The sequence below is a fragment of the Oenanthe melanoleuca genome, chromosome 13, assembly GCF_029582105.1.
Source record: "Oenanthe melanoleuca isolate GR-GAL-2019-014 chromosome 13, OMel1.0, whole genome shotgun sequence".
NCBI classification, from domain to species: domain Eukaryota; kingdom Metazoa; phylum Chordata; class Aves; order Passeriformes; family Muscicapidae; genus Oenanthe; species Oenanthe melanoleuca.
Window position 1 is genome coordinate 4,031,649 of NC_079347.1, and position 20,211 is coordinate 4,051,859.

General features: G+C 45.6%; 1 protein-coding gene across 3 annotated transcripts; it reads right to left on the minus strand.

Moving 5' to 3' along the window:
- Positions 1 to 3,272: 3,272 nt before the first annotated feature.
- On the minus strand, positions 3,273 to 19,577 carry SLC26A2 (solute carrier family 26 member 2). Of its 3 annotated transcripts, none has more exons than XM_056502439.1 (4): positions 18,523 to 19,577; positions 18,248 to 18,304; positions 13,618 to 14,241; positions 3,273 to 10,791 (listed from the first exon to the last, which is right to left on the minus strand). In XM_056502439.1, exons 3-4 carry the CDS (start codon positions 14,227 to 14,229, stop codon positions 9,301 to 9,303), a joined length of 2,103 nt encoding a protein of 700 aa, XP_056358414.1. In that variant the 5' UTR covers positions 14,230 to 14,241; positions 18,248 to 18,304; positions 18,523 to 19,577; the 3' UTR covers positions 3,273 to 9,300. The 3 variants fall into 3 exon arrangements, with proteins under 3 accessions (XP_056358414.1, XP_056358411.1, XP_056358413.1); XM_056502436.1 differs by having other exon boundaries at positions 18,219 to 18,304; positions 18,523 to 19,571; XM_056502438.1 differs by lacking the exons at positions 18,248 to 18,304; positions 18,523 to 19,577 and adding an exon at positions 17,482 to 17,700.
- Between the last annotated feature and the right edge of the window lie 634 nt (positions 19,578 to 20,211).

The window sequence follows — 20,211 nt, forward strand, 5'->3', positions numbered from 1 at the left end:
TCCACCAGACCTCTCAGCACACACTCCCCCTCCCCTGGCTCTGCCTCCTCCTTCCCAGCTCATTTCCACTGAGCTGGCCCAGATTTTGCTGGATGTGCCGTGCCCTGTGCAGCTGGGTAAATTCCTGCCACACACCTTGGCTTTTCCTGGAGAAAATGCTGCTCAGCATTCAGGGAGCTGGAGTGGGGCTGGAATCCCCACAAGGTTTGGATGGAGAGGCTGGGGAGACACCCTGAGGGAAGGGAATTGGGAAAGCAGCATCCTGAGCTGCATTTATCTCATCAGGGGAAGTCTGGATGGCAGTAATTAGGAGTAAATAAAGAAGAAACATCCGTGTTCTCTGGCAGCAGGAGAAAATGAGAGCACATGGTAGGGAGGCAGCTGCTCAGTGCTTTTATCTATTTATATCAATTCTTTTCTTCTCTGCCATTCCTCCTCAGCTCATGTATTTTCAGGTGCATCGTTGAGAGTTCCTTTTCCCCTCCCCTGCTCTCAGTTACAGACTGTCCTTCCTTGGCCTTGTCCTGAAAAGATGATCCCTTCAGACACTTTGTTCCTAGTCACAGCTCATTCTGTGCCTTGACCTGGATGATGTGATCTCTGCTCACTCATTTTCCTTTTTCCATCCTCCTCCCTAGCAAATGACCCAAATTTCCATTTTCTCTATGAATTCTTCATCTTGAAATTCACTGGAGGAGTGATGAGTCAGGCACTGAAGAGCTGGCCAGGCTGGAATTTTGTCTGATTGTTCCTTGGGATGAAACACAGCTGAGCACAGCCCATCTTTGGGTTTGAACTCATTTAGGAAGATCCAGATCTCTGCCCTGTCCACCACAAAATGAGGTGAAGCACTTTTTCCACGTGTGGGAGGATTTTGGTTACCTTCAGCCTCCAGCCACTGCCTGCTGCTGCTTTTCCTCCCAAATCCCATCATTTATATATTCTGGAATTCTTTTATTTGTTCAGATTTCCTTTATGCCCTGACAGAGCTCTGCTCTTCCTCCTCTCTGAGGTTTCTGCCTCCAAACCTTCCCTGCCATCCTCCCCTAGAACTTTTTTTTCCCTTTTCTTATGTTCAAAGTCCCAGTTGCTCTTGCATACTCAGATAATAAATATCTATTTAAATATATTTCATAGTTTTCTTTAAAATATTCCATGCTTTTTGCTGGTTTCCCTGCTGGTTTCCCCTTGAGTCTGGTTCTCTGTGCTGGAAATTCTGGCTGTGGGCACTGAGGCCACCCCATGTCCTCCATCCCAGCAGAGGGGCTGTAAAAACACCCTGGGTGACACTTTGGACATCTCTGGAATTCCTTTTTCTGGATGAGATGAGGCAAGGGCAGAAAACACTAAAGCTTCACAAATTTCTTCAAATTAAAAAAATTTGCTGTGGGAAAGAAAAAGCCACCAGGGGAACTTCAGGTGACCTTGAGCCAGCCAGGGCTGTGCTGCCTCCCCCACACAAGGTCAGCACAGCTGAAACAAGTTTGTTTCCAAAAGCATCTTCAAGGCTTTTTTTTTTTTTTTTTTTTATTATTGCCACTACAAACTCACTCCAAGCTCAGCTCCTGGGCTGCACAGATGGTTTTGGACAATGCAGGTGGGGACAGGACCCTAACTCTGCCCCTCTGCTTTCCAGAGCATGAAATCCAAATATTTTATCCCTGGCATGGTGTGGGAGCAGTTTGACACCCATTTATTCACAGCCAGGTGAGCAACAGAGCAGTGCCAAGGTACAGGAAATGCAGGAGTGGCACTTTTAGCTAAAAGTTAGCAAAAATCATTTTCTAGGATTTCTGGGATTGTTATCCAGGCTTTTTGCAACAGGTAAATGCAGCAAATTGAAGTTTGTGCTGCTGAGTGAATGCACCCCTTTTGTTTTATAGGATAAGTTGGCATTGGAACAGATTTAACTGCACTGCACAAAGGGGCTTGATTTGCTTTAAGGTTTTAAATAAATTTGTGGCTATTTGGCTTCTGGAAGTCCCTCAGGTCAAGGCTGCACCCATGACTCAGATCACAATTTTTATTTAAAAAAGAAAGGAAGTGAGCCAGGTGAAGGTGCCAGTTTAAGAGATACACATTTCCTTACCTTCAGAGGGGGGTCTGACAGTATTTTTGGATGGCTGCTGGTTCAGCTTCACTTGAAATGCATTTACTGCAAAACATCAACTTTTTTAGGGGGAAAACAAAGAAAATGAGACAATCCCAGAACTGGTGCCACTGCTGAGATGGAGCTGGGGGGTCCCACAAGCCAGGATTGGTTAATCCCAGGTAAGGCAGAGGCTGGAGCAGCTCAGGTGGAGCTCCCAGCTGTGAGCCAGGCTGCTGCTGCAGGCTCTGCTTGCTCCCTGCTCCTCAGAGGAACCTCCTGCAGCCATTCCCTCAACTCCTTCCACTCTGCTGGCACCAGCACAGGAGCTGCAGCCTGTGCACAGGTCCCCTGAGGTAAAAGGCATCTCAGGTAAAAGCTGAGCCCAGGAAAGTCTTTTCCATCACTCAAGGACATGTTTGCAGACATAATGTCACAGGAACTGCCCTGAGCTGCCCTCACAGGTTTTTCTGGCTCTTACTGGTCATGACCTGAGCATGTCACAGGAACTGGGATGGAGTCACAGAATCAAAGGGAAGGGACCCACAAGGACCATCAGAGTCCAGCCCAAAATCCCAGCCTGGGCATCCCTGGGAGTGCAGCATCCATCCAAACACTGCTGGAGCTCTGGCATTCCCTGGGGAGCCTGGGCAGTGCCAGCACCTCTGGGGGAAGAACCTTTCCCAAAACCCACCCTGACCCTCCTGGCACAGCTTGATTTATCTCCAGGAGCACTGAAACCCATGGCAGCAATTGTGCAGGGCTGAGGATGTAACACCAGGGGCTGTAACTGCACCTGAAGTGCAAGGGGCACCAAACCTGGCAAATCCCACACTCAGGAGCTCAGCCCTGCCCATTCCCACACTCAGGAGCTCAGTCCTGCCCATTCCCACACTCAGGAGCTCAGTCCTGCCCATTCCCACACTCAGGAGCTCAGTCCTGCCCATTCCCACTCTCAGGAGCTCAGTGCTGCCCATTCCCACACTCAGGAGCTCAGTCCTGCCCATTCCCACTCTCAGGAGCTCAGTGCTGCCCATTCCCACACTCAGCTCAGTCCTGCCCCTCTCTGCTGTGCCCTGAGCTCTGGGGTGGCTCTGCAGGAGCAGGAGGTGACACCAGTGACCAACCTCACCCATCCCGTGATAAAGGATTTATCTGACAACAAAAAAACAAAAAACAAACATAAATCTCATCTTTTAATTGTGCTGAAGAAATCCCAGTGATTTTACCAGATTGGACAGAAAGTTCTCATGCTAACAAATCTCCAGTGACAAAAAGGCACAAGAAAAGTTACAAATAACAATGGATACAGCTCAGACAGACAGGGCAGGGAGAGCACAGCCAGGCACAGGATGGACACAGAACACAAAATCAAATTTGCCTTACAAACATTGGTATAAAGTGATCTTTTCTGTACACTACACAATTTCCCCACATTTTTCCCCCAAAACACATAAATTATTTTGTAAACAGGCCAGATGTGCTGACCAATGGGATGAGTCCAGTCCTGAGGTCCTGTTTGGTTAAACTGCTTCTCCAACAAAGCCCAGGCACATTTTGTCATTTTATTTATTCTGCAGAAGATTATTCACAACAGTCTAAAATTATTCTGAATTTTCAATTATTAAAAAATTGTATCCCAGAATGTACCAAGAACATACTAGAGATGGTCAGGAACACAAAATTAAAGACTCAAAGCATTGTGTGCTTGTCATAAAAAATGAGATTTAACCTCTCCTTAACCATGTTTGAATTGCATTTCAAATACACATAAAATTTACTTCTTTAAGTAAAAAATCAGATATAAAAAATTGGACCCAAGTTCAACAAAATGTTTCCTACCTACCTGTGGAATCTTTAGATCACCTGGGAGCTGGACTAAGTGCTGTCAGAGCTGGGATTCAAATATTTAAGCATGGAAATGGAAAATTGCTTCTCCATCCAATGCTGAAATATTTAATTAATTTGCACATCAAAGAATAACATTATGCCTTAGCTTATAGAATCTCTAGAAAATAAAATAGACAGGTACTAATTATGCTATGAACTAAATATATATATATTAAATATTTGCCATTTTACTTAAGCAGAAGCCTTGCTTTTAGCACTGAAGGGAAAAGCAAGGCTCAGAATTATTTCCACCTCAGATAGATTTGACTGAAATTGTAAAGATCAGGTTGATTTTCACAGGGGTAGCTGATCCTCCAAAGGCTTATAAAGATGATGTAATTAACTCCTGGGATTTAACGAGGTCATTCCCAGTGCAATCCCTTCTAGTGTGGAGAATTCCACCAATTTTGGAGTTCCACCAATTTTGGAGTCCCACAACATCATCCTACACCAGCAGAACAAACTCAGCCACACCAATATGAAGCCCCAGCATGGCAAGGGCAGCACAGGAATATTTGCATCCCAGCTTCATCAGCTTAGCCATGTCCACGAAAAAAATAAATTAAAATGTCAATTACTTCAAGCATTTAATCACTTTTCCAAAGCAGGTGGGAAAAACCCAACCCATAAGAGAAGATAATGCCCTGAAACAGATTTTTGCTTGAAGAAAGAAATATTTCTTTTGCTTGGCAAAAGAAATAAGCAGAGATAAAAGGGTGGCTGAGATTTCTCCCAGCAGGGAGCACCTTCCTCTGCTGGCCTGGCCAGGGCAGCCAGGTTGGACTGAGATCAAAATGAGACAAAAATAAATAACCATAAACCCAGGAATCCCTGATTTCCACACAGGCAGCTCAGCACAGGGGCTGGTGCCACACTCACACAAATCACAGAAATCACAGAAATTCCACAATGAAGACACCAAATCACAGAAATGAAGACACCTCCAGGTTCAGCTCCACAAATCCTCTGCCAGCCCAAACCAGACTGAGGCCCCAGGGCTCTGGGGTTGTTTTACACTCACTTTATTATTCAGGAGCTTTGACTTTATCTAGAGATCATGAAAACTGAGCAGCAGGTCACATGGAACACCAACACACAATTTCTCCTGTTTACAGTCAATATTCAGTGTCTTGAGGCAAAACAAATTGGCAAATTGCAAATTGCACATTTGCAGTAACACCAGGGGCTGGAGGCTGGTCCTGCAGGGTTTGGAGCTGCAGTGGCTCAAAGGGAATCAGCATCACTAAATCCCAGCTTGGCTATGTCAGTGTAAACCCAAAACAAACCCTGTGCCCTCTGCAGTGCCTGCCCCTGCCTTGGGAAGTGGACTGAAAATGGTTTTCGTGTCAAAACACTCAGACAAGTGAAACGTTTCTCAGACACCACAGCAGAGGGAAAACAGAGCCTGGCACTGAGCAGGAGAGTGCTGAAAACATTTCCAGTACAGCTGAGTGCTCATTTCCATAATGCTCTGTTGTGGTCGTTAATGAACGTGCTAATGATCTCTTAATTCTTCCTTCAGACTGATAATTGCTGATTAGGACATTTGGGAGTAGATTGAACTGATTTATACCAGCTCCCAGTCTGGACTGGGGCTCTGAAGTTGTACCTGGGAGGAACATCCCTGCTCCAGACTGAGGGAAAACCCAAATCCAATCATTCTGAGGGGCCCCTTTCCCATAGTTTACAATTTCAGGGGATGAGGGAAAGCTGAAGAAGCAGTGAGAATGGCAGATTTCACCTTTAAAAACCTGGCAAAAAAAAAAAACTTAAAAAAAACCCCCTAAAAAACGTGGCACTGTTCATTTAAAACAACAGAAGGCAGGAGAGCCCTTGTCAGGACAGGACAGGAATATCAAAAAACATAAATGGAGATATTCAGCTGCTGCATGCATCACACAGCAGCAAAATAAATAAATACATGGAATTCCTTCATAAAACAAATGCTTTAGAGGAAAAGTTTCCAATCAGTGATCCCCAATTCCCAAAGATAAAATTGGATTGCTTTGAAGAGTCCATAAAGAAATGCAAGCAAAAAGTGCTGCTTGTCAGTAGGCTCAAATCAGATTCTGCTAAAAAAACTATTCCAGGTCTAAAAGAAAAGGGCTGAAACCCACTGTTCTAAGAAATTCCAGCCATAATAAGCTTTAATCTCCAGTTAATTCCCAAGAACTCCCTATTGCATGAACTCTCTAGCAAATGGCATTTATTCCCTTTTAGCCAGGGCAGTGTGCATTAATAGATACTTATCAATGCTATGACCCCTGGATGTTATTTTAAATAAGAACATTAAAATATTTCTTTTGGTTGCCTGCCTGCTTTTGCTGTTGCATTTTAATAGTTTTTGTGTTTTGCTTGAAATGGAATTTGGAGGCTGCACAAACAGCACTGAGGCCAAATGCAACGTGCTCCAGGTAACCTTCAGCACATCTTTTAGATATAATCTGATTTCATTACCTGAAAAACCATTTAATGGCTCTTTTATTGTGCTTTAATGTAAATAAATAGCCAAGAGCCACAAATACACATCCCACTGATCCTTTTTGGAGTTAACATTGCTATTCCTCCCTTCCTGGCACAGGTAGGAATGGATTTGCAAAACCATCTTTTAATAAATAAAGGTTTGGAATTTGGTTACTGTGCATGGTCACAGGTGAAAAAATCTCCACCTGGGCAGCATGGAAAGAACATGGGAGAGAGGGAAAGAGGATGGAATCACCCAGAGCAGTTTTTATTTGACTTTTGTAGCAGCTCCTTCCTCCTCTGTGTCCTCTCATAGCTCAGGGCAAAGGGTGAGAACAAGCAGCTGCAGCAAGGCAGGAACATTTGCAATAAAAAATAAAATAAAATAAAAGATTTGTGCTGTCCTTTGTCATCAGCATTTTCAGTGCTCCTAGCTCTGCTGTTCTGTGGCAAAATAGGAGTTAAAAAATCAGCATTTTAAAACTGCTTTTGTTCAAAGTTCCAGAGATTCTTTCTGATCATGTGAACAAATTGTGCTGCAAAGGGGACGTGGCACTGCCATCCCTGTGGGGACAAACCAACCCAGGGGATCTGAGTGGCACCTCCTCACAAATCAGGCTTGGTTAAAAATTTAAATACAACCTAAAAATATAACCCTAAAAACTGAAATGCAACCTAAAAAAATAACCCTACAAACTGAAATGCAATCTAAAAATATAACCCTAAAAACTGAAATGCAACCTAAAATTGCAGGTTTACAATTTTAAAATTGTTAAATTTTAAATTTAAAAATATAATCCTAAAAATTTAATAATAATATAATTTTGTAGAGCTCAGCCCAAACCTCTCTGGCAATTCCAATTCAGTGATTACAACTCCCCAAACTGCACAAAGGATCCTCAGCCCAGAATAAAAATGTTCATGCAGGTTATGGCAGCAAAGGAAAAATTTGGCAGAATTTGGGATTTATCTCCTACTTGGGATTCATCTCCTATTTGGGATTTATCTCTATTTGGGATTTGTCTCTATTTTGGATTTATCTCTATTTGGGATTCATCTCCTATTTGGGATTTATCTCTATTTGGGATTTATCTCCTATTTGGGATTTATCTCCTATTTGGGATTCATCTCCTTCATAAAGGAGGCAGAACAGTATTTGTGGGGTTTGAATGCTGCAGACTTTTCTCAGAGGTTTCTCTCCTCACCAGGGCCAGTTCTAGCACAGGGGTATCAGTGAGGTTCTGCTTTTCCCTCACCTCCCCCAGTATTTCTGTGCTGCTCTGGTGTCCTAAAAAATGCAATGAGTTCAGTTAAAACAAAAATGACTCATCTTCCTGCTGCCTCATCCTTCTTTGAGGCTCCCAGGGTGATCCATGACATTCAACTTTCAAAGAAAGAAGAGAATAGTTACTGCTCCTTGCTCAGAAAAAAACCCCAAAAACCAACAAAACTCAATATATCTTCCTATTTAGTAAACATTTCACAATTCATATTGTATTTTATGCCTTTTTGGCTTCTAACTCATTATTTTTGAATGATTAAGGATGAGAATGTTGTTTGTACACAGCACCTTTCCCTTTTAAAAGCTGTGAAGCACCTGAAATTCAGACTGTAAACTCCTCTGGGAGGAAAGCACCCTCTTCCAGGGATGTGTGCTGTGTACAGCTGGGATTCAGGAAAAGTTGTTAATCCTTCAGTTCTGCCTTCACAATTGTTTTCTACTGCTGTGAGGAAAGAGAACCTCTTCCTCCCCTTGGATTTTAGCATGTGGAACAGGCACTCTTCACTTCCACATAATTTAAAATCAGAGTAAAAAGCTTTATTTACACTGAATAGGTAAAAAAAAAAAAAAAAAAAAAAAAAAAGTTCAGAAAAGAATTTTCCTGGCTTCTTTTCCAATGATCTGTGCACTCCCATTGCATAAAGTCCAGGACAGAGCAAAGGGTTTATAGCCAATAAATCCTGCATTCATGCACAAAGTCTGTGTGACATGGACACATCTGGGCAGATGTTGGATAATCTATTTGTCCCTTTTCACTTTGGTGCTTGTGATTCTCTCTGCCTGGTGTAAAAAACTCCCTAGAAGGGACTTTTTTTTTGGTTAAAATTAAAGCACTAGATATTTTCCATATCTATTGTTCTCAATTCTGAAGTGTTCCTAAATATTAGGAAAACAATTGACTGACCATAAGAAGGAATCAGACTTCTAAAGAGTCATCTATGAAAAAAAAAAAATCATTAAAATCAGGCTGGAGAGAATTTCCACGGGCACAGGCAGGTTTAGGCCTGTGGAGGAATGAGATAACCTTGCCCTTGTGGCCTGGCTGAATTAGGAGGCAGTGCCAAAACCTCTGGAGGTGAGAGGTGATGGTTAAAAGATATCCATTAAGATATTTTCCTGCATGTTCAGATTTGATTTCTCTATCTGAGATTCAGATTGCAAAATCAAACACTGCCCAGTAAAGACCAGGGCAAAGAGCTCCTGGCAGCCATTCCTTGGCACACACAAGGGTGTGGTGATGGAAAGCAAGGCCAGAATGAGGGATGAGAAATGAACTGCCTCATTCTTCAGCTGGACAGGACAAAATCCCCCCCTCATCCACAAGGACAGAGTTGTAACAAAGATTTGATCACTTAAGAGTGAAACTGAGACACAGAAAGCTCCAGAGAGGAGAATGAGATGAACAACAAAGTTCAGATTGGCAGAGTGGCCACAATGGAGGTAAGAACTCCCTTCCTTCAGCACCTGCTGTGGAATGAGTGCAGGTGAACCCAGGGAGGCACAGTCCCAGCCTGCCCTGTGCCTGTACACTCACACTGCCTGCCCAGGGTTTGTTCCAGCCTCCTCCCTAGCCCCGCTAGTTCTTGGCAGCACCGTGTGTGCCCAGGGCGAAGTCCACGGCCTGGTGCACGCTGTGGAAGAGCAGCTGCTCCTCGCCCTGCTGGCAGAAGTCCCCTCTGAGCAGGGAGCTCCTGACAGAGGGGCTGCACTGGGCCAGCAGCACACGGACGCCCACGTCCCCGTAGTCCCTGCGCACCTCCCGCAGCGTGCGGATGCCGGCCGTGTCCAGGAACTGCACGGCGCAGCAGTCGATCACTATGGTGTGAAACCCCACAGGCTCCGACCCCAAATCCACGGGGACGCTGCTCTGCTTCTCCCCAGACCCCGCCTCCTTCTCCTTGAGCATTCTCTTCTCCGCTTTCTTCCTGGCTGCCTTCACCCACAGGGGGTTGACCCCAGTTTGCTTGTAGAGGGAGGATTTGAAGCACTCCTTGTTGATGTAGTAGAGGGGGGCTTCAAATCGGAACACCACGACTCCAGGCTTGGTCTGCAGGTTCTTGTAGGCGGCCAGGGACTCGTAGGTCTCCGACTCGGCCGCCCAGCCCAGCAGCGGCGCCTGCGGGCGCTGCGTGCGGAAGATGACGCAGAGCATGGAGAAGCAGACCCCCACCAGCAGCCCGATCTCGGTGCTGACCAGCGCCGTGGCCGCCGCCGTCACCCCCCAGATCACCGTGTCCACCTTGCTCAGGCGCCACATCTTGGGCAGGTCCCTGAACTTGCGCAGGGCCCCGCGGAGGCTGACGACGGTGATGACGGCCAGGACGCATTTCTGCAGCGAGTAGAAGAGCGGCGCGATCACCAGCAGCACCAGCAGGATCACCACGCTGGTCACCAGCCCCGACACCTGCGTCCTGCAGCCCGTGGACTCCTTGACCAGGGTTTTGGCCAGGGCCGCGCTGGTGGTGAAGCAGTGGAAGAAGGAGGGGATGATGTTGCAGAAGCCGATGGCGTACATCTCCTGGTTGGCCCTCACGGCGTAGCCGTGCTTCTTGGCGAACATCTCCGAGAGCGAGACGGTGATGGCAAAGCCGATGATGGCGATGGGGATGGCATCCAGCGCCACGCTGGGCAGCAGGCTCCAGTCGGGGGGCCGGGGTGGCAGGAACCCCGTGGGGATGTGGCCCGAGATGCTGGAGCCGTAATTCTCCCGGAGCTTCCCGAAGTGAGACGCCAGAGTGGCCGCCACCACCACGAAGAGCTCCACTGGGATCGGAGCCTTGAGCCTGGACTTGAAGCGCTCGTTGAGCTCTTTGGCCGGGATGAGCACCAGGAAGCACAAGGAGCTGGTGATGAGGTCGCAGATGTTGGTCCTGTGGATATTCCTGAAGATGTTTATCCAGGTGCTGAGCAGGGAGCCGACGCCCCCGCTGCGGGGAATGTCCAGCCCCAGCAGGTACTTGACTTGTGAGGTCAGGACAGTGAAGGAGGCCCCGGTGACAAACCCACTGAGCAGAGAATCCGAGAGGTACACGGAGACAAAGCCCACCTGGAAAAAACCCATGGCCACCTGGAAGGGATCAAACACACACAACAGGTCAGGACACAAATCCCACGGATTTTACCAGCTGGGATAAAAACACCCAACATTGTGCACGGCCCTGGAGGATGAGGTGTGGTCTGGGCAGGGAGAAAAGTCTCCAGTTTTCAAACTAGACTTTCTGAGGGTCTTCATCCCCTCAACAAATGTTTATTGTTTGCTCTGCTAATCATCCTGGTGGGGAAAAAAGAAAAAAAAAAAAACCTAGGGAAAAAAGAAAAACTGAAACACTGTCTGCTTCTGCTGTTTCTCTTTCAGTTCCTCTAAACTCTGTGAACTTTGCAAGGATCTAAAACTTTTCTGGCAGCCTTTATCTGCCTTACACTGGAGTTCAGAGCCTGCAATAAAACCACAGGTTTTATTGTGGGTAACAACTGTCCTAACAGCTGTCCTCTGACTCAGAAAATCTGCAATCAGCTGCAAACTCTGCTGCAGGTAATATGAAATAGAGAAAACTGGGAACTCCATGAGAATCTCAAAGAATTACTGAAGAGAAGGCAGGTCTGGCAGCTGGACTGGCTGAGAGCTCACAGCTCTCAAAAAGGCTCCCTCATAGCCTTGATAATTTATTCAAAGTTGTTCTAAGTGTAAAACATTAATGATAAATAGCTTACCTAGTTGGGCTGTATTAACTGGTGGGAGAAGATTTGCTTTTTATGATTTGATTGTAAAGTTTCTGATACAAAGAATATGTGATTTTGGTTGAAAAAATAAATTTGAGGGTGTTGGCCTGTAGAGAATATACTTAATATTCACAGGGACAGAAGATAAACTAGTCTGATTTCTTCAGATAAAGAAACTTAACTGTATTTGTACTTGCAAAGAATAATAAGTGCAATTCACAACTCCAAATCTGCACCCATCCCACGGGGATGAAAGATGAAACCCAAAATTCAGTGTAGCCTGGGAGGCCCAGAATATTTCTGAAAAAACTTAACACAAAACTTGTAGTACAAAAAGTTCCAGGTTGTGTCCAAAACCTGTGTTTTAAAGTTTCACAAACATGTTTTGCTCCCCTCCCATACATTTTGATTGGTTGTCATCCTGGACAGATGAGAACAAATGAATGTGAACTCACAAACCCAAATACCACAGCTCTGCAGTACTGCTAAAAATAATCCCATTCTGGTTAATGAGTAAGACTAAAAACAAGGATACCTGCTTTAATTTAGGCAAGCAGTGAGTTCTAGGAAATGAAATGTATAAATATAAAATATATTGGATCCTGTCAGCAGAACCCTTTCCATGCAATTGCATTGTTTTGGCTTCAAATGGGCAAACAGCAAAGTTTTAAAAGCACATTTAGAAATAAAAGGAAGCTGGAGATACTTTTACTGTCCAGATTTTTCTTTGTTAAAGGCAAATGATTAAAGACTGGAATTAGGAGCTGGTACATCAGATTTTGGCCTGATGAAATGGGGTCTAATGCAAAAAAATGAAAATAAACAGAGTTTCAGCCACAGCAAGGAGGGTGATGAGCAAACCTTGAGAGCTGGAGGTGCAGGTCCTTACAAACCCCAAAAGAGAAACAATGAGGGCAGGAAAAGCTGTTAAAAAAAGGAGAGCACTCCCCAAAAGAGAAGCAAAGAGAAGCAGTGCAGGCAGGAAATGCTGTAAAAAAAGGGGGAGAGCACCCAGAGGAGTTTCCTGCAGCACAGTGACCTCCAGCCCTGAGGTGCAAGCCCAGCAGGATGGGGACATCTCCCACAGAAGAATTACAACTATTTGCACACCACACCTGCCTGTCTGCTGTAAAAAGATAAATCTTTAAAAAAATGGCCTTGTAAAATCAGGTTTTATTACTGTTTCAACTGAATTAAGTTAGCCTGTTGAGTTTCTATGAGAAACAAATTCTAGGAATGAAAATCAATTTGCATAACAATGTATTCTTGTGGAAAAAAAAACAAGTTGCAAGAATTCTATCTCATTAAAATCTGTGAAGAAAATATGCAAACTGTCTAAAAACAGTTTGATAGACATGTACAATAGACCTTACCAACCAATGAACTGAGTTTCACTAGATTACTAACCAAGCACATTCAAACACCTTCTAATGCCATATGAAAATGAACTATCCACAATAAAAAATAACTATTCTGCACAAAAAATCCCAGATGTTGTGTTGAGTCTTTATCTTCTTTTTGCCAGGGTCAGGATTAAATGTGCAAGATAATATTTCTTGCTTGTACTCAGATTTTTATTAGTTCTCATCTATTTTATAGTCTCACAAACTGTAAGTTCTACAGCACTTCAAGCTAACAAACTAAAAATGGAGCTCTCTCTCTCTCTCTGCAAGGCCTTTTAAGGATAAACCATCCAATTAAGAAATGACACTTAAATTATTTTTACTTTTAACTCATTAACAAACCACCCATGGCCCACAGTGCTGAATTTTCTATCCAGTTACACAATACCACCTAGACCCATGAAGGAGAAGGTGAAGAGGAAGGTGAAGAGGAAGGTGAAGAGGAAGGTGAAGAAGGTGAAGAAGAAGGTGAAGAGGAAGGTGAAGAAGAAGGTGAAGTAGGACAAACCTCTGCCCTAAAACCTCCATCTTGCTATATATATATTACTATATTCTAAGTTTTTGTGATATTACACACTTCTATTCAAACCACACACCCACAATCCCAGTTCTGTCACTCAATTTTGGAAGCTTCTCCACAGCCTCAGTGAAATGCAGTGTTCTCTTGGGGTCAGTGCTGTCAGCACAGAAAGTCTCAAATTCCCAGTGAGCAGGGCTCCAAGAGATGTCTGATCTCATTTCTGTCTCTCAGCTGAGCGTGCTGCCCTTACCTGGTAAACTCCAGAGATGAAGGTCATGGTGGCAGCCACGGCCATGGCGTAGCAGCTTTTGTCACAGAGTGGCTCTGTCCCGTTGCTGGAGCTGTTGCTGTCCCCTGGCAGGGCACTGAGCCCTGGCTGCAGCTCATAGCCAGCTCTCTCCACCTCCCTGTCCACCACCTGCCCCACCATCAGGCACACCACCCCGAAGATGCTGACAGAGATGTGGCGGGAGGTGCCGAAGATGCAGTAAATGATGCAGGAAAAAAAGGATGTGTACAGGCCATAAATGGGCTCCAGCCCTGCCAGCAGGGAGTAGGCAATGGACTGTGGCACCAGCAGCACCCCCACGATCACACCAGACATGACATCCCCCAGGAGATCCTCCCTGAGGTTGTATTTAGGAAGCCACTGTAAGATGGGGAAAAACCCCAAAATACAATCTTTAATTTTGGCTGGGGTGCAGCTGCAAGTTTTCTTTGCTTGCTTAACCAGCAAAGCCTTCATGTTCCTCTTCTTCTCTTGGGGTTCCAGAAATATTCTGTGATGGAAACTGCACTTGGCATCTTCTTCTGGCCCTTCCATCACTGCATGGATGTTGTTGGTCTCTGTCATTGCTGCCATCACCAGGAGTCACTGAAAACACAAAGACAAATCAAAAAATGAATGTACAATGTGAGACTTGCACATTTATAAAAAGCCAGGGCTGAAACTCTCAGCTCAGCAGAAAGCAAGCAATTCCCAAGCAAACTGGGAATGAGCCTCACCCTGGATCCTGTGAAGCAAGCAGTGACCTTTCCCAGGAGGGAAGCTGATACCTGTGGAACACACCTGCCCCTGGCAGGGTTGGGAAATGCACAAGAATGCAGCAGCTCTGCCTTCCTGGGAGGCTTCCTTGAGAAAATCCCTGCCTGCAGCCTGTTCCACCTTGCAAAGCCAGACAGAGGGGTTATTGTAGTGCCACAGCCACTCCAGTTCAACTGCTGAAAATTAACTGCAGGTAGGACATTTCCTGCAAAGCACAGCTCTTGTGGGTTGCTTTTTGGTTTTGTTTTTTTTTTTTTTAATGCAGTGATGCATGCCAAATACTGTAAAGGCTGTTTACCTAAGAAGTGGCTTTTTTACAGCCCATAACACGCTGTGAAAAAAAAGCCCTTCACACTTTGGAAAAGCTGGTTTTACAAGGAAATTGCACCTGATCAAAATATTGTACACAACTGGAAAACATATGAATGGACACAGTGATAGGTAGGTGGGACACTTCTGCTGGAACTGGTGCTCTAGTCCAAGCTGCCCACAGACAGTAAAGCAGGACAATTATACCAATAATTTAATACTGGGAAATATTGCCTGACTGGAAAAGGGCAAAATCTTGATGAGACAAACCCTAATGAAACTTGCAGCACTTACCTACTCTCCCACCTTCAGAAAACATCCAGAATTCTGCAGAAATTCTGGTACCAGTACCTGGTACCACCAGTACAAGGAGGCCATTTCAGCCAGGAACTGCTCTGGGGGGAGACCCAGCATGAGAACCCTGAGAATTGGCACTGCCAGGCTTCCCTTGCTGGCACTGCAGCCCCAGAGTGCCAAGGACAACATGGAATTTATGTGCTGCCCACATCTTCTCTGTGCAGTGCAAACATCAGCCAGACTACTGTCCATGGAATGTTCACTGCTGAATTAATTGCCCAATTAATTGTCCAATTGTCCTGAATTAATGGTACCAATTAATAAATTGCTCCTGGAACTGGCAGTGCTAAGGATGCCACTTGGGTCTGCCTCAGGATGTGCTCATTTAATCACCATTTCACAAGTAGCTAGAGCATCCCAGAACTGTGGAGTCATTCAGGTTGGAAAATCCCCCTGAGATCATCCAGTCCAACCACTGCCAGCAGTGCCAAGGTCCCCACTAACCCATGTCCCCAAGTGCCACATCTACATCTTTTAAATCCCTCCAGGGATGGGGACTCCAGCGCTTCCCTGGGCAGCTGTGCCAGGGCTGGTACAGAAATATTTCCTAATTAAAACTGGCACTGGGGGCACTGAGTGCCACCTCCAGAGGCACAGGAAGAATCAGGATTTTCAAATTAAGAAACTGTACAACAAGAAGGGGCATGTTCAAGATGACACAGTGATCACACCTGGGGGAGACCCCCACCCCTACCTTGCAGGTTTCCAATCTCACCCACCTGTACAGGACTGCAAAGTGTGCTCAGGGATGATTTACAGCCCTCACAACTCCCCTAAATACAGTGAGAACCAAGGGAGTATTACAAAAGTCTGTGTCAGCTCGACTTTGCAAAAGCACATTTTGGAGCTGTATTTGCTCAAGAAGTTTTATTTGTTTTACCAGCAGAGAGTCACAAATCAAAAGGCTTCTCACCCACCCAAAGCTCAGCAAATCAATACTGTAAAAGCTGAGGGGGGGAAAAAACAAATCAACCCAGACTAGTTTTTATGTGTAGCAATGAGTTTGTTTTCTAAGATTTTAGTAAAGATTTCAGTAGTGAAAATCCTGATTCCTTCTATCCCTTCTCCAAGACTTGCAGGCAGCTCACTCAAACCTGGGGATTTTCTTAAATGTGCCAAGACAAACCCCAGGGAGCTCAGTTTGGTGCTGCTGTAAAACATCTGCACGGGAGGGGGTGCCTGGGTTTCAGACAGTAGGGAAATGTTCTAAGCAAAAACCTTTTTGGCTCCAGAACTCTGAGCACACACTGGCTCTTTGTGCTGACTTGCATGACAGCTTTCTCTGGTGGCATGAAAAGGACCTTTCACCACACAGTCCCTGCCCCGTGCCATGTCAGGATAGTAGGAAATGACACAATTTCCAACACTCATTTCACCCTTTTCTGCCCCAAAGTGCTGCCCTGTATTAATTTAGTAACCGTTAGCCCAGGCTTGCCTAATAAAACTGGATTTTGTTCTTAAATATAAAAAAAACCAACTCTGAGAAAACCCCTTTGGTTCATGGTTTGGACACTGAAGGACATTCTGTACATTTAACTTGAAAAAGGAGCTGTTGGGTTGTTTTTATTCTGAAAGCTGCTATTTACAGACAACCTAGAATTCACTTTTATCACTCCTTTTGGCCTTTCAGGGGGTGTCTCATTACTACAAACTTCACTTAAGATAAAATAAAAAAAACCCTGCAAGACAGAGCTGAGGAATTTCCAGTATCTGTTATCAACTGACTGCCATAAAATAAAGATACAAGGAGGTCCTGCAGTCTCTAAAAGTCATCAGACCTCCAGACTATTTCTGGAGCCCATCTGGGCCCTTCTTTCTGACCCCATGATGTGGCAGCATCTGCCTGGCTTCTGTTTTTGGGGGAGCACTACCTGCAGCCCAGGGCTGGCTTGGACTTCATTTGTCTGTGGCAGATCAGAGTCACCTTGAGAATAAGAGAAAAATGGGTTGTGAAGCTCAATCACCTGCTGAAATAACTATTACAAAGTGAAACTTCAGATGTGAGCATTTCAGAATAGAAACTAAATTAAAATATTTTTTCTACAATAGCCATCTCAGTTTTCCTTAGTTTTCTGCATTTAAATTATCACTGTATGTGATCACCCCCCACCCTCATGTGCCCCTTGCTACACAGGAGAATTTACATGCACTAAAAAAATAAACCCATAATCAAAAAAAGCTGTGAACATTTTCTGGAGAATTGTAAAGGAGAAGCATGTGAATCAGAAATCCAAGTTCCACACAAGCTGAACCAGAGCTGGGCCCTTAGAAAATACCCCCCCTAAAAAAACCAGGAAAGCATAGCACAGTATTTTGGCAACTAAAAGACCTTTCCTTGTCTGACAATGGCTTTTTTAATTAATGTTTTTACAGTTGTGGAGCAATAAGGAAATTCAATATTACCCTGATAATACCCAGATAAGCAGGAACAACACTGCCTGCACCTCGGAATTTGACAAAATCCTCCAGCAAAACACTCAAGCCACAAACATTTACTTCCACAAAGGACTGGAAATAACACGAATAATGAAAACCAGGTTTAAGGAACACATGTGGAAGCAGAGCTGCCTCACTTTTGGCACAGTAACCAGCAGCCATCCACTCAAGTGGAAAACCTGCAAAGCTGGACAATAAAACCTCGCTTTTGTGAATTATGGGATCTGCTCCTACCCCAAACATGGGATCTCCTCACTTCTCCCGAGCAGCATTTTTGGGGCAGATCCTACGGAATCGGCTCCCTGCTGGCAGGGATATTCCAGGGAAGTTGTGGCACTTCGAGGGCAGCTGAGCGTGTTGGCTGCCCTGCCCTGCCCTGCCCTAAGTAGATCCCTGCAGCAGCTTCCATCCCACCCGGATTTCTCATGGACACTTTGTCCTTCCAGCGAGTTATTCCCGTGTCAGGGCCTTCTCCCTCCCTCTCTGTCAGCAGGGAGAGGGGAATACTGAGCAGCTGTGCTGGGAATGAGGATGGGCTGAGCAAGAGCTGCCCGGAGCAATTTCCTCCGGCAGGAGATGCCAGCTCAGCCCAGGGCATCCCACACTGCCAGAGCCCGCCCGATCAAATGGAAACCCACTTGGACAATGCAAGTGCGTTGGCTGTCGTGTTGTAACTAACACAAATTAATAAAATTAATAAAAACCTGCAAGAAGAACCCCGCACGCTGCGTACCTCCCGAAACGGCGGGGTCTGCTGAGCGCTTTGGGAGCCAAACCGACATCTACGGTCCTGGCAGAGCGAAAAGGAAAGTGAGAGAAACAATTTAGCTTTTAACACAACACTTCCACCCTCGGGGTCCCACTGCCTTCCTACCCAGCTTCCCCACGGCTTCCATGGGCACTTTCCTCTCCTCCCGCTGCTTCCTGCCGGGGGTCGAGCAGCCCAGGAGGGGCCGAGCCGGACCCCGCTGCCCCCGGCCCTGCCCGCCCCCTTCCCTCGGCACTCACCGCCCGCGGCTCCCCGGGCCCTGGGACCGACGGACAGAGTTACAGAGTCACAGAGGGACACAGACACACGGAGGGACGGACAGACAGAGGAACAGACGGACGGACGGAGCACCGCCCCGCTCCGGGCAGGCAGGGCCGGGCACAGCCGCGCCCCTTCCAGCCCCCGCCCCGGGTCACTTCCGAGGGATTCGGGTACGGGAGGCCCCGGGGAAAGCCGCTCCTGGGTTCTTTGCTTTGCGCTCAGCCCTTTTCAATGGAAAGTATTGGGTTGATAATGTGAAGTGGAGAGAGATTCAACTATGTGCAGGTCGGAGATAGTGACACTCTCTGGCCCCTTTTTGCTCTGCGGTACCACCGGGATGCATTAAAAAGATGTGAAGGATGGATGATCCCTGGTAATGTGGGCATTAAAAATTCCAGGTATCTGTTAAGTGCTCTGCTCTTATCTCTGGGCTCGAGAGTCAAGGTCGGAGGGGCCATGCCCAGCCCTGTCTGCCTTCCCCTCCCCAACGCACAGAAAAGCAGATGTTTCTTCTGAAGTCAAACATTGCCCAATATTTGCATTCCAGGTGGAACCTTGAGCTGTCAAAAAACCCCATCCATACACAGTTGGAGCAAACGAAGCCAACTTCAAACCTGCAGAATTCATGCTCGTGCCTTTCAGTGTTAAGCAAATGCTGCAAATCTTACTGTAGAAATATTGAGTATTTCCACAGAAAAGAGGGTTTATTAGATGTCATGGTAACCAGAACAGGCAATTGCAATGGAAATAGAAGAACTCCCTCCCTCTTTCCCGACACTCCATTGTCAAAACCATCAGTGGCTGACTTCCCAATCCCTTTAGGGACTTCCACGGGAGTTTTAACTGAGTTTGAAGTATATGGTGACTCCAAGACAGCCAGAGCAAATACTTGGGAGGAGTGACATCTGTGACAAAAGCATTCAAAGCCTTTTGTGTGGGGACTCTGCAGAATCCTAATACAAAATCACAAACCCAAAGCCATGGGTGTTCCAGCATTTTCATTCTTGTTCTAGAAGCACTGTGGAAAAACTTGGATCATCCAATACATCATGTCTTCAGAAGAAGCAGGAAAATAATATCTTCTTGGAATACGATATTAAAAGAAAAAATTCCTAAGCATTATTTTTCTGGAACTCCCCAAAATTAGGTTTTCTTCTTACTTTTAGACTGATTTTCTAAAAAATGGGTGGAAAAAATCCAAGCAATTATTTAAGATAATTAAATAATTTCACTTCCAACTGCTTTCCTCTTTCTGAGGTATATTAAGCTTTATGGTCAATATATTTCTGTGCTGAGGGAACCTTTGGCCTTGGAGAAATGTGCCTCTCATGAGGGCTCCTCATGCTCCAGAACCTCCTGCTAAGGAGCTGGGACTGGCTGACACAGAAATGCCAGTGTGTGCCATCTGCCCATCCCACTCTGCCTGCCTGGCAAACCCTCTGCTTCTCCACATCACCACATCATCTTTGGAACATCAAATCTCCACAGACCAGTTGGTCAGACTGCAAAATAAAAATTAATCCTGGAAATTGCTTTGTTCCACTCCTGGGCAGCCCTGGGACTCTCCCTCCTCACCTTTTGCCCAGCAGCTCCTGTCCATGACCTGTACACCTGGCACATTGCTCTGTGTGCTGCCTGTGATGCTGTTATCAGCCCTCTGTCCATAA